We start from the raw sequence: 15,222 nt of genomic DNA, 5'->3' as shown, positions 1-15,222 counted from the left end.
TGGACCACTAGTCATGAACACGGGCCAGGGCCTAAGCCGTTCCTTGCCACTCCGTGTCGTAAATGGCATATTGCCAACTTTACGTTTCTCCTCAGATGATTTTAAGTTTCTCTTTTTGCTATTTTTTGAGAACTTGGGCTTTTTGGATTTTACATGCCCTGTACTAGGAGATTGGGATTCGGGCTTGCCAGACGACGTTGATGGCATTTCATCGTCTATGTCATGACTAGTGGCAGCAGCTTCAGCATTAGGAGGAAGTGGGTCTTGATCTTTCCCTACTTTATCCTCCAAATTTTGGTTTTCCATTATATGTAGCACAAGAGAGCGTACCCCTAAGCCACACACACTCGGCAAAGCCTTTAAAAATTATATGCGGCACAGGAGAGTAGCACTGGACTTATACTGCTGAATCAGTGAACTTTGTAATAGCAGTACCACTGGACTTTTACTGCTGAATGTGTGAACTTGGTAATATTGCAGTACCAATGGGCTTATATACTGCTGGATTGGCTTTGCAAATTTGGTTATAATTATTTTTTTTAAAAATTTTTTATTTTAATTTTTTTTATAACTTTTTTTTTATTTTTTAAAAACTTGGGAATAATGGGGAAATAACTATGCCCTTAGAAGCACAGAGCACAGGACACAGCACCACTGGACTGAACAGGACCCAGCAGCACTACTGAACTCAGCAGGACAGAGCACAGGACACAGCACCACTGGACTGATACTGCAGAATGTGTGAACTTTGTAATATTGCAGAACCACTGGACTTTTACTGCTGAATGTGTGAACTTTGTAATATTGCAGTACCAATGGGCTTATACTGCAGGATTGGTTGTGCAAATTTTGTGGTAATTAAAAAAAATTAAAGTAGTTTTTGGTATTTTTTTAAATAACTTTTTTTTATTTTTTTAAACACTTTGGAATATTGGGGAAATAACTATGCCCTTAGAAGCACAGAGCACAGGACACAGCACCACTGGACTGAACAGGACACAGCACAGGACCCAGCAGCACCACTGACCTCAGAAGGACAGAGCACAGCACACAGCACCACTGGACTGATACTGCAGAACACAGCACAGCACAGAACTAAACAGCACAGCACAGAACTAAACAGCACAGCACGAGATCTACCAGGACAGAGGACCACCTAACACACCCTCCCTCTACCCTGATCAATGCCCGAGTGAAGATGGCGGCGACTAGCGGGGAATTTATAGGATCCGAGTATCGCGAGATCCGACAACGGGATTATGAGTCAGAGCCTCAGTTTCAGATTTGAATTTGGCGCCAATACCCGGATCTGTCTCGGATCCGACTCGGATCCGCAACGTTCGGGTGGGCTCGGATTTCATAAATCCGAGTGCACTCATCCCTAGTCATTATTGCATTTACCCAGGTGTTCAAATGTTATGTCCACTACCTCTATATCTCTCATACTCTTGCAACAAAAACAACTCTGCTATGGCACACAACTGATCTTCTTCTCTCGCTGCTCCACATCTTCTGCACCATTTAGCAAATCCCTAAACTGGCTCCCCATATGCTCCAGAGTACTCACTCTTACCTACAAAACCCTCAACAATGCAACCCCTTCATACATCTGGACATATACTATATATGAATGGTAATGCAGCCATCATACCCTTCCAATACAAACTAATGCACAAAGTGCAACAATAATTATAGAAAACCTCTGGGCTGCTCTGGCTTATTGAAAGAGCTGTTTACCAATCTGTGTTCTTAAATTCGGTGTTAACCCCGTTAATGAAATATACATACAACACACATACACAATCATCAAGAAAAGCATTATTCTACTTAATATCTATACTTCTCAAACATGTCACTCTTTCACAGCACACCTAAAAACCAAACTATTATAAGTTTACATTCTGCTCTTGAAGACCAATATGCGGTAATCAAAATAGAGAACTAAATGGAGTTTTCTTAAACTCTCATCATGCACAGTAAGTAGGTCATGACTTCTATAAGTAATAGAGCACTATACTATTGCTGGGTTCACCGCACAGTACATATGACTCTTAACCTACTATTGTCTCCAATCATGCTGGTCTCCAATCATACTTCTGTTTTATACCCGAACAGTGTCTCACAGTCACACATTTTTGCTACTCACGTGAGACCTCTGGGTGGCAGCTGGTGTTTTGGGAGGTGAGGGGAGAAGCAAAGGAGCATCATTAGGTATTCTTTGTGATACAGGGTGCAACATCAAAGAAGATGAAGGTCTATCAGGTCCATCTTCAAGATCATCCTTCAGGAGAAACATGAATGAGAAGAAGAGAGATAACAAAGAAGGTGTCAAAAAAAAACCAACAAGATTAAAAGAATAATTGAAAAATGGGGAAATACTGCGTACTAGTTTACTGGCCATATCAGGTGAGAGAGGCATGTAGGAGTTATATAGATGAAGAGTCTGTGAAGATGTTATTTATACTTCAAGCAATCAGTGACGCATTAAGAAATTTGAAATGAAAGCAAAACTTGTTTGGTATTGCTGCAAACACCTCTGGTCCTAGGTCACATAACGGACCCCCCCCCCCCCAACACATCTCCTTGTCACTTATGTCCACAAGCTCTAGTCACATATGCACCCCCATACTCTATCACCCCTTGTCACATGACCCCCACCATCCATCCCACTGTCACATATTAGATATAATACTATTACTTAGTAGGGTAGGAGCTGCTGGAGTGTCTGGTGGAGGAGGGAAAACACTCGCCTATCATTGCGTACAGTACCTAAGTCTAGGGCTGACAAGGACAACAACACAAAGAGACGAGCAGTGTGCTCCTATTGCCCCGGACCCAGGGGCAGTGGCTTCAGGCTTCCTTAATATATTAAACAAGTTAACCTGTGCATGACACTCATGCATTCTAGTCAAATCAAGCTACTTAAGGTCTTAAAAAGGTTCTTGTCATGCATTTGGGCCTAGCACAGGCCTCCTCAGGGGAAGAGCGTTACTTCCCGACGCAAGCGCCCTTTTTAATGTGTGTTCTTGAGGTAAAATTACCTCACGAAAATGAGTTTGACCCCTCAACTCGTAAATTTAGCCTTTACTACCCCTCCTACGGGGGGAAGGGGGGATGATGGAAGTTAACTGACTTCACTATTCTAATTTGTTTGTCAAATAATGTCAGTATACCAAATTTCAGGTCAATTGGATGAGCCCTTTCTGAGAAAATAGTTTTTTCCCACACACACACACACTAACACACGGCGCTAGGCTTTTACTTTTATATATTAGATAATGCCAAGAATTTAGTAGGTCAGTGTATAACTCCGCCCAGCAGGTGGCGCTGCAGCTTGTTTTGTTTTTTTTCCACACACAGACTAACACACGCTGCTAGGCTTTTATATTATAGATAATGCTAAGAATTTAGTAGGTCAGTGTAGTATATAACTCCGCCCAGCAGGAGGCGCTGCAGCTTGAGCACTCTGTCACCCGGTAGTTTTTTTCCACACACAGACTAACACACGCCGCTAGGCTTTTATATTATAGATCATTTGCAACTAATGCAAGCAAAACATTCAAACACATGGAATTTAAACAGTCTTCTTCTCTTTATGTAAGAGAAACATTAGCCTAGGTGGAGCAGTATAGTAGAGGGAAAAAATAAAAGCTGAAAGAAAGGAGTGGTCCTAAACTGAGAAGGGGCTAAGGGCCTTATATAAAGTTGGATGCAATTCCATTTTAGCCACATAAAAATGTGACTTGTATAAATTATGCGCACAACTTGTGCCCTATCGTGAGTTCAGTGTATCTTATACTTGTGCCTACATGCACTTGGAGTGGTGGGTCAGCGGCATTCACATGTAAGTACAAAAGTAGTGTGGAGACGACACCTTACTAAAGATGCATCCGATTTTGACTAGGTGGATGCCAGACACATGATCTGGGCTGATGATGATTATCACCCCAGACCTCAGTAATGTGTAAAATAAAAAGTAAATAAACATATTTTTATAATAATGGTGTAAGGCCACCCAAAAGTGAACTAAGTACCAGAGCTTGTAGCCTGGGTGGGTTGCGGCAATTTCGGAGGGATGAACAGCGTGGGGTTCCTAGGCTGAGCTGGTGAAACCCAGAGCTTTGGGTCCCCCTGTCATAATGTCACACAAACGCTGCCTGTTCAGCCTAGGGAATTGGGTCCATAAAAAAATGCTGGCACTCTGTCCTAGGAAATAAACAGCCCCATGCTGAAAGCACTAGGGCTCCTCCCAAAACTAGCGCCCATTGAACAACCAACCCCCTTTGAACAATGTATTAAAGACCTAAATCCATGGATTGGATCATCTACTTCCAGCTTTGTAATCCTTAAAGAAGAAAAAGAATAAACACTACAGACGCCGGGAGGCCTGCCGCTACTAACCAATACAGGCAGGCTTCAGAGGCTATGAGCGCTGGTGCTTGGGTCGCTTTTAGGGGGGTTCACAGGGGCACGCCGGGATTTTTTCATCACAACTTGATGTCAATGACTTGCATCACTACATCATGATACACTTAAAATGTATTACATGCTTTAAATGGCAGCAGACTTATTTATCATGATATTCTGAGTCGCAGGTATCTGAAGATTCTTTTAATAGTGTTTCGGACACATTTAAGGTCTGCATTATTTTTTTTTTTACATAAAATGCGTCCAACTCTATGCAGCCCACTCCGTTTATACTGTTCAGTGTTAACACTGCAAATCAAGTTTTATTATATTAGAGGGTCCAGTCACAGTTCTACAATTACTGCTACTTTTTTCACATAAGCTACATTAGATTGTAAAGTAAACAAGGACTGGGCCAAAACTGCTAGCATAATCACAAACAGGCCACCAGATGGCACTGAGTATCTCTTTGCAGGTTGTCTTCATTCACTGCAATATTACGTTTTTCATAGTAAGGTGTAAGGTAGGTTGTATAGTGCATGTTATTAATGTCTGCATTGTTTGTATAGGCATGCATTGTGTTACTATATAGTCCATGTATCATATGTAAATCTCCCTGACTTAAAACATCAATACAAATTCCTGAATCATCAGATCTAGAATTTGTTACACAATAAAAGAAGGAGCAATGCTGCCTTTAGTTCTAGACTATATAAATAATGAGCATCAAGGTGATAACACATGAGAGCTTTCTGCACCCATGTTTTTTTATAAGCTTTTACACTGTTTTCATGTACATAGAACATACTTGTCAACTCTCCCTGAATTTCAGGGAGACTCCCTGAAATAGGGGTGATCTCCCTCACTCCCTGAAGAGTCTGGCATTCTCCCTGATACTGAGCCAGTACAAGACGTGGTTGGCTTCGCCATCTGTGGCATGATGACACAGTTCAGAAATTGTGTCCTATGTCCATGTATTGATGCCTATGGAGGTGGCCATTTTCATGGAGACCAAGATTTGATCAAAGACTGACAGGTAAGACAACATGACTTCAGTAATGGTCAGTAATGGAGACAGAAATGTAAAAGACACTTCAGTCTCTAGAGATTCATTTGCTGCTTTTCTTCAACGCATAGTTGCCTACTTTCCCGGAATATCCAGGAGACTCCCGCATTTCTGGGAGACCTCCCGAGAGTGCAGGGCAACCTCCCGGTTTTCGCCCCTGCAATAGATAAGTGGTGGAGGCGGGCTTAATGATGCAAATATCATGTCATCTTTGCTCCACTCCCTACTGTAATCGGCCAAAATTGTGACAATTGTTTAGGGGGCGAGGCCAAAATGATGCAATTCATCAAGCCCCGCCCCCGCACGTCCACCTCCCCCAGGATCTTTCTGAAGCCAATAAGGAAAAGTTGCCAAGTATGACATAGAAAACATCAAAGACCAGTAGTTCCTGTCACCATAGTTGCCAATTCCGCTTATAACAAGCGGAACTGGGCGGGGAGCTTGTTTTTGAGCTTGGACACGTTCTCCAAGTCCTCAGACTGCACAATCGGTTTTTTTTTGGGGGGGGGGGGGGGGGTTTCCCTCTGTTACCATTTTGTGATTGGTGCATTCAGTTGTTTTTTTTTGTGGGCAGGTTGTGCAGCGAATTCCTCCAATGAAGTGGCGCTTTGTGGGTCGGCGGAGTCAGAGGAGGACGTGGAATAATTCACAGGAAGACGGATCTACAGCATCCTACTGTAATAAGTGCTGTGACAGACACACGATCGCTGCACTTATAGCAGGTAACACTGCTATATAACACCCTCCCCTCCCATTCAGTAAGCTGCTCATGTCAGAAGACTGCTTATACTGTTATATCATGGGGCTGTGTGGTATAGACATACCAGTGTCCTAAATTACAGCATTTGCTTGTTCATTTGCCCTATCAGTGTATAAATGTGTCCTCTTGTGTTTATAAAGGTTTTCTAAATGGAGATTCAGTGTAGAAATGTGTAGAAATTAGTGTTATAGAAAAGGATGGTCCCTGTAAGTTGGGCTTTCTTTGGGGCTTTTTAGGATTGGTTTGGGCTTGTTTTTCATTTCAGAGTTGGCAACCCTGCCTGTCACATGAGAGTACCCATGCCCTATGGACACCGCTGTAATAGCATTTATCAGCTTGATCCCATGCAAACTCCACAAAGATAGACTCGTGGGTAAAGTCATACCCAGCCATGGCCCTAGAGCTGTGAGGCAGCAAGGCTAACCACCATGCTACATACTGCCCAGTACATCTTATATGTCCCGATATTTCTCCACAGCCACATATTACACAATAATCAGATAGGCAATATATTTTGTTCTATAGCAGCTCACTGTCACATATCTCTAGCCTCAGTCTTTTTAATCAACATGAGCTCTGTGTGTCTGACACAAAAAGCCACATACGTACCCCGATATCCTGCAGTGTGCAATATACCTCAACACGTTTCGTCCATACAATAACAAGGACTTCATCAGGAGAAAAATATATTTTCCTCCTGATGAAGTCCTTGTTATTGTACGGACGAAACACTGCAGGATTTTGGGGTACATATGCTGGAGATCCGCTGTGGAGATTCATTGGGACTGATTGTCACCTACCCTGCGGGAAATGCATGCTGCATAGATGAGTACCACCTAAAAGATACCTTTATGTGCATTGTTGTAAATGTTTTTATGTAAGTTTGATACTTACTTTTATTAAATAAATTCTGTTGCATACAGTATTATACTATTTTAGCTTTTTCTACTTTATTGCACCATGGAGATGCAAGTGGTTTTCCAGTGACTCCCCATATTATTGAGGATTTGGAGACAACCTAAATCATTGGAAATCACAGCAGTTTTATGGATATGCCTGACAAGTTTTTTTATCCGGTACGCTTAATATTTACTAGTGGTGATCACACCTGGGATAACAGTGTGTTGGCACAAGTGTCTTTTCTGATCACTATTTGAAAATCACAATATATCTTTATTATATCTCTAGTGTGCCTCCAATTCTGTCATACTCTATCCTTTTCAAGCATTGATTTTATTGTGGTAATACACTATGTGGCGCCCTGTTTCTTTTACCCTTCTTTTTTTTATATAGATATATATATATATATATATATATATATATATATATATTATATATATATATATATATATATATATATATATATATATATATATATATTATATATATATACACACACAAGTTAACCCGTGCATGATACTCATGCATTCTAGTCAAATCAAGCTACTTAAGGTGTTAAAAAGGTTCTTGTCATGCATTTGGGCCATAGCCCAGGCCTCAACCACCAACCACTCCCCACTGTCACCCCCAGCAACCACCAACCACTCCAAACTGTCACTTCTCCTTCAAGAAATATATATATATTTTTTTTAAATCTTTATAAACACTTTTAACAATTAACAAATTAAATTAACAAATTAAAAACATCTTAGTATACCAAATTTCAGTCCTTTCTGAAAGAATTTAGTAGGTCAGTGTATAACTTCACCCAGCAGGTGGCGCTGCAGCTTGGTTTTTTTTTTCCACACACAGACACACGCCACTAGGCTTTTATATAGTAGATAGATATATATATATATTTTTTATTTTTTAAAAATGAACCCCAGCCCGGCCAAAAAACCAAAACAGCTCTAACACTGCCGGCAAAATCAGTGGGTCAAAAAGCACTTTGGTGACACCAGCCTAGTCTGGCAGCACTAAAGCCAGTTTTACTTTTTTTTCAGGGAGTCATCATCACCACTAAGGATATTGCGCCAGGGGTGAAGCAGGCCCAACAGATATACCGAAGAGGTGTATATGACCCTGCTTCCACCTCTACATAGGTAGTAAAGGGCGGTAACACGCCATTACTGTCTTAACCCTTCGCTAACCTATTCAACCTGTCTACACATAGGCACAAAGCCCAGATACTATGCCATTTTACTGTGCATAAGCAGAATGAAAAAGTGGGTTTTGCATCTCCGTTTTGGACTTACGTCCAACTTGGGATAAACCTGGAATGACAACAGTCAATTAATCCTGGTGTGTGATATGGTTATATTCCACCAACAAAACGCTGTAAATTTCATAGAACACTTTGGAAAATGTTGCACATGTCTACTAGTGACCTTAGTTTCTGTCCATTTAGACTGGATGTTACTACCTGTATACTAATGTAAATGAATCAACCTTCAACTAAAACCTGTTAAGCAACTGCTTCTTGAGTAGCTAACAAAATTCAAACAATCAGATACAACTGATACCAATAGGATGAAAATAGGCTGCATTCCGTTGTCATCCCTGCAATCACATATACATATGGTTGTCTGGTAGAAGACAGATTTATATTTAACTAGCAAGTATGGGCCTCTACTATACAGTGCTGCAAATGCCAGGATAAAATGAAACATCTATGGTACATAAATAAAAGCAATACAATATTTGTCACATTTGATATAAGAAGCTTATGTAAGCAAATATATGGCTGACACAACTGTGGAGGGACTGATGTTGTGGTGCCGTATAATCTTCCGGACTAAATATAATAACATTCCATGCTACTCAGTCCTTACCTGGTCTTGCAGTGAATCAAACTTTGGAGATGGTATCCATTCTTCCTCTTCTTCTTCTTCATCTGAGGACTTAGGTTTTCTGAGATCTTGGTTTTTACTGACATTGTGATGTGATCTAGGTGTGGGAGTGTCAGTGTTGTACTGGACAGATCTTGTAGTTTCTGAGTGGGAGATATTGAACGTAGAAGTAGGTACTCGGGATAGATCTTTTTGAGAATTGTTTTGCTGGTAAAGGTCAGGTCTGGGGGTACCAGCCTGAGAATTACTTGCTTTTAACCTGGCCTGTATGGGAGAGTCTGGTTTGGGAATTTCCTCAATTTTTGTTGGTTGGTATTCCCGAAAGCAGACATTGTATGCAAGACGTCCACAGTGCATTGCCATATGATCCCCTCCAACTCGCAGAAGTGCAAGCACTCCCTGGTAATTATAAAGTGGCTGGAAGGGTTCAGCACGCAGATTAATGCGGGGCTGGTTAGTGCGCGGGTAGATGGCAAATAAAGCTTGTCCAACTTTCTTGCCCCCTTTAAAAGGACCAGTTCCAATCTTCAAGACATCAATGCACAGTCTGACGTCATGGTGCTTATCATTCTTACAAAGCCCTGTGTAGAACAAGGGAGGAAACAGAATTAGGTAATCTATGAAGAAAGTGAAGACAAGTAGTAACATTAACACTATAGATAGAAATTGTATGTAGTTTAGTTTGGATTAAATGTTTAACTGAACACTTCTATTTACTTTCTCAAATAAATATATGCTTTCAACTTACTTATTTTAAGCATGTTTTAGGTGACTGTGCCCCCATATTCTTTATACTGCAGTCATAGTATGGTATGATGCAAATGCATGCTTGTGCCCCTTTCTGTGAAAATAATGAGGTAAACTGCCTGATTTTGGTAATTCCACAACATACTAAGGCAAAACGGACAATAATACAGCACTGGCTGTTTTTGTATTATTATTATCCTTTATTTGTTAGGCGCCACAAGGGTTCCGCAGCGCCGTACAGGTCTCAAACAGTAGTACCTCTGCTGTACCTTTGTCTACAAAGACTGCTATAAAGTGAATACTAGAAAAGGACGTAGAACTTGTTTAGACCTTTACACTTTTTTTGTTACTAGAAGCATGAAAATAGGTCAAATAAGAGTCTGGGGTGCCGTCCCCAATATTACTTTGAACATTTTTAATATGCACATTACCGGTACATTTGATTGTATTGGTAATAGGGCAACTCATGAAAAGCACACTGAAACACATGACTAAAAGGCTCGTAATGCACACATTTGTATTCATGCAGTTTTACCCATTTTGCCAGTGTCTGTGTATGAATGAGCTCTTGGTGCCTTTGCTATCCTCCTCAATAGAAGTGTGAGGGAGCCTTTCAAGCCTGCTCTGGGAGATTGGATCAGTGTTTATATATCACCAGCATATATTACCTTTGGGCAGAATAAATAGGAAGATGTTCTTGTCAAATGCGAGAGTATCTGCTAGGTCGCTTTGCTCTGCAATGTCGGTCTCGGCCTGGCAGCTCTGAATCATATCTCCATTGTTGACGCTCACTGTGACCCCTTCCACCGAGTCATCCAGCAGAGGGTTCTCCACATGCAGGACCAGCTGATACTGTCCTGTTTCATTAAACTGGGCATCCAAAAGATGAAACTCTAGAGACAACAACTTGTCATCTAACCGAAGACGAGGGGGTCCGAGTGGGACAGCAGAAGGTGCTGCCGGAGCTGGCATGATGAAATTAATGAATCACAGCTTATATTCACATTATCTATGCTTTCTTTGTCTCTACAGTCTGCAGGTATTTCTACCTGTGTGCTTTTCCTCACTTCTAACCCCTTTCTGCTTTTCTGTCAACACTAAGTTTGTACACCTGCAGGGAGTGGTAGTGAGGGAAGAATCACATTCACCTGTCTGCTGTTTGTTTGGGACAAACCAGGTTACCTGGTGACTTGGGGAAAGTCAATGACCTGATTACCTGTGTAAAGCCTGCCCCCTGCAGAATAATATCTAAACAAACGCTTGCCATAATTTATAAACATCACACCAAATTCACATTGACACATTAAAAATGCATTGTTTTCATAAAATAGAATTAAAAAGTAAGTTGTAGCGATTGTAGAGCTATGACAATTATCCTTATCAATATCAATGTTATTTGCAGAAACAATGTTAGTAAATCCTTGCAACAAAACTATACTGCAAGCTCACAGACTGTGTTCTTAAAAAAAAGTCTAAAGATTAAACACTCCACAAAATTATAAATAAAAAATATAATGTTAAAAACTCTTTTTAAGAAGAAAATGTATAATGCAAAAAAAGGAATAATAACATTTACCATTTTCCTCATCTATGGAAAAAAAGCAACATTTGAACTAAATTTGCTTTATATATGTAACCACTGGGTAGATAGGTTCCAGGGGTGTGATATGTTAACTAGATTTATTTACAATGGATGTCTTCAGTGCTGCCACCCCAGGTCATTCTTGAATAGTGTCACAGTGGGAGGTAAATATATGTTCCACACTTATACTGGGGAGTGCAAATGGTAAAGGAGGGAAAACAAAGTGCTATGTTTATTTGGCAGAAGTAGGTAAATGGCAAGAGCAGTAATAAGGACAGACAAAAGTAATATATAATATAATACAAAATATCAGTGATGTGCAGTATATGAGCTAGATGTAATTACCAACTGTAGATGTGACTAGCCTACTCCCAGAATATAGTCTACTACTATGCAATGCAATAAACACTAATAGCATTTAACAGGGATTAAATAACATGGAACCAGGACTGGGTTTCTTATAGGTCTGACGCAGTACAATTGCAATAACAGTAAAATAGTGAGACGCATGTGTGACAGTGTTCACGCATGCTTTAACTAGGAGCTTTGTTTCTAAACTCTGTGCCCATTGTTGGCCACTTACAGGTTTTTTGGACCTCTAACAATTGCAACAAATGAACCTGTACTGAAACTACTCCCACAGAGCAAATTACATTACATTACTATACCATACTTGCCTACTCTCCCGGTATTTCCGGGAGGCTCCCGAAACTCAGGGAGTGCTCCAGGATGAGTAGGCATCCTCCTGGACGTGATGGAGGTGAGGCTTAATGATTCATTTTTTGTCAGTCCAGTAAGCCTCACCCCTTGCTATGAAATGTCGTGCAAGAGACAGGGCTACAGTGACGCTATAGCGCCACCACGACCAATACTACCAGGGGTGTCTGCCGAAAAATATTCATCTGCTCTATCACTTAAATATTACTAAAACAATTCTGGAAGCTGAACGAGAAATAAATGGGTGGGGCAGATTAAATCTATCCATGGGTGGCCGGATTAATTTAATAAAAATTATTACTTTTCTGAGCTTCTATACCCTCTGCAGATACTTCCTCTACTTCTAACAAATTCAAACTCGACAAAAATAAACTCGATTTTCCGTAAATTCATCTGGAACTCAAAGAGGGATCGAATCGGACTCATAAAATTGCAACAACCAAGAGAGAGAGGAGGTTTCAATTTACCAAACGTGACCCAATATAACCACGCGGCCCAGTTGAGACATCTTCGAGACTGGATCCATAATACATCTACATATACCTGTACTATACTTGATCAGAACTTCCTACCGGAAATAAACCTTTGTGCTTTCATTCACATGCACAAACAGGAATTACCGGATTTGGTTAGTGATAATCCAATCCTCTTTACTACCTATAAACTATGGCAACAAGTTTGTAGACAATTCAGATTAAACCCGCATGCCTCGTAGCATCTTCCATTAATACATAACCCCGAATTTCAGGACTGCATGGCTTCCTATCCTTTTACAATGTTGGAAAAATTAGGAATCTCAACAATCCGTCCACTGATCGATAAGGTATCTCGTAAACCCATGTCCCATGACCAAACCTCTTCTGTATTCCCCCCCCTTCGAGCTCATAATTTGGCCTATTTTCAATGCCAACATTATATTAAAACTGTCTTAAACAAGTTCTTCCCGATAGATTGGGACAATCCGCTAGATCCAATTCTGGCTAAGCCGGTCCCGTTGCATCAAGCTATTTCACAACATTATTCTATCTTATGCCATCGGTTTGATTATAATAATTTTAAGACGCGTATCGCCAAATGGCAGGAACGTTTCCCTTCTATGACCCCAGACTTTCTTTTAAAAGCCTTGATAAAACAGACGCGCCTAATCCTAGCTATGACTTATTCAGAGATGTTTATAAAAATTTTCCACAGAGCCGATCTCTCCCCATCTAGGCGTTTTCAAATTGACTTGGCGGATAATCACCTATGCCCAAAATGGAGCTCATCAGGCAGACCTGACACACTGTTTTTGGGAGTGCCCTCCTATTAGACATTTCTGGGTCCAGATCTGGAGATACTCACTCGCTCATTTAATAAATTATGTTCCATTATCCCCAGAGAGAGCGATCTTCGTAATTTTGCCTTCAGAGATTAAGGTGGACAAGGGTTGTAGAAAACTATTGCTTGCTATATCGGCAGCAGCGAGGAAGAGCGTTCTGCAGGTCTGGGCCCAGAAAGAACCACCCACATTCTCACTTTTCCCTCAAAAACTCTACCATATTTTCCGTATGGACTGGATCGAAACCTCATTACAGCAAGAGAGCAGGGTTGAATATTTCTTTAACACATGGGAAAGCTTGATAGGCTTATTACCGCAAGGTATACGTACACAAGTGTGGGAGAGCTTCCACAATACAGAATGGTACGAGTTACGAATGTGTGTTGGTGATCCTCCGATTGAACAAAACGTCATCTGACTAGCTAGCAATCGTTAGGGGGTGCTGGCAGGGTCATCTTTTTCATTGGGCACGATGGGCAGCTGCCCGGGGGGCCCACGGGCAAGGGGGCCCCATAGGCACAGCTCTTAATGAGAATAAATAATCCTGCAAAAGAAAAAAACCTGCAAAAAAAACCTACAAGGGTCACTGAGCAAGTACATCTATCTATCTCTATCTCTATATATCTATATCTGTATCTGTATACATCTATATATCTATATCTATATCTATATCTAGGGGCCCCGGTGTACTGTTTTGCCCGGGGGCCCATAATGTTGTTAAGATGGCCCTGGATGCTGGCCTGTGTCCCCATGCTCATATATGCTCATATATGTACTTACTTGTTCCTCAAACGCTAACAAACCAAGAGGCTTTTGATACATGCCATTGGGACATACAATTTGTCTGTAACACTTATCCGAGTGTCTTTATGCTTGTAAACATATTGTGTGATACTATGCTCAATGTAACCAATGTGCTTATTTTTATTGTCTACCTCATAAATAAAAAATTTAAAAATAAATAAGTAACAACTTATATTGCAAATATTAGGGCACAAATACATTGTGTAGCCTAGATGTAATGTAGCCAAGATCCCCTGATGAATACAGTAGTTTAGTGTCAGAAAGAATCTGTGACACAAGTACATTATTGCTGGTTGGCCATGAACGTCATAATGTATTATTAACAGTTCTTACAGAGATTATCATCATCAGCTATTTATATAGCGCCACTAATTCTGCAGTGCTGTACAGATAACTCACATTAGTCCCTGTCCCATTGGAGCTTACAGTCTAAATTCCCTAACATATACACAGAGAGAGAGAGACTAAGGTCAATTTAATAGCAGCCAATTAACCTACTAGTTTGTTTTTGGAGCGTGGGAGGAAACTGGAGCACCCAGAGGAAACCCACGCAAACATAGGAAGAACATACAAACTACACACAGATAAGTCCATGGTCAGGAATCAAACTCATGACCTCAGTGCCGTGAGGCAGAAGAGCTAACCACTGAGCCACCGTGCCGCCCTAGAGGTTCAATGTGTAAAGATTTTAACACTTTTGTAGGATGTTATTTTTCAAGACCTTGCTGAATTGATGATTTTCTGTCTCTGCTTATTGCAGTAATAAAAAAAATCATTGTCTGCACAATGTATCATTAAAATGTCAACAGGGCAGCTGAGCAATGGTCACCTCCCTGGCAGCCCTGGCCGTCAGCAGTAGGAGTCTTACTTCCTGGCAAGACAGTACAGGGCCCCCCATATGTGTCAGCCAGAAGGCTGGCTCATGCATGTGCTCTGTACTTGGTAGCCCGGGTTTGGACTTCTAGTTCCAATTAAAAAATAAATAATACAGTTATGTATTGTTATGTATTACGCAGCTGTCCATAATAACTA

At 40.8% G+C, this 15,222-nt stretch overlaps 1 protein-coding gene across 1 annotated transcript in view; it reads right to left on the bottom strand.

Moving 5' to 3' along the window:
* Positions 1-13,916, bottom strand: part of CCDC33 (coiled-coil domain containing 33) — a 75,984-nt gene extending 62,068 nt beyond the window's left edge. The window contains exons 1-3 of the mRNA XM_075208302.1: positions 13,717-13,916; positions 9,005-9,603; positions 2,147-2,281 (exon numbers count right to left, since the gene is read on the bottom strand). Of these exons, the coding sequence (XP_075064403.1) occupies positions 2,147-2,281; positions 9,005-9,385 (516 nt within the window). The 5' untranslated portion in view covers positions 9,386-9,603; positions 13,717-13,916. The remainder of the gene's footprint in view (positions 1-2,146; positions 2,282-9,004; positions 9,604-13,716) is intronic.
* Positions 13,917-15,222: the final 1,306 nt, after the last annotated feature.

This window comes from Mixophyes fleayi, chromosome 4, assembly GCF_038048845.1.
Source record: "Mixophyes fleayi isolate aMixFle1 chromosome 4, aMixFle1.hap1, whole genome shotgun sequence".
Classification (NCBI taxonomy): domain Eukaryota; kingdom Metazoa; phylum Chordata; class Amphibia; order Anura; family Limnodynastidae; genus Mixophyes; species Mixophyes fleayi.
This window is presented reverse-complemented; position numbering and strand designations above follow the sequence as displayed.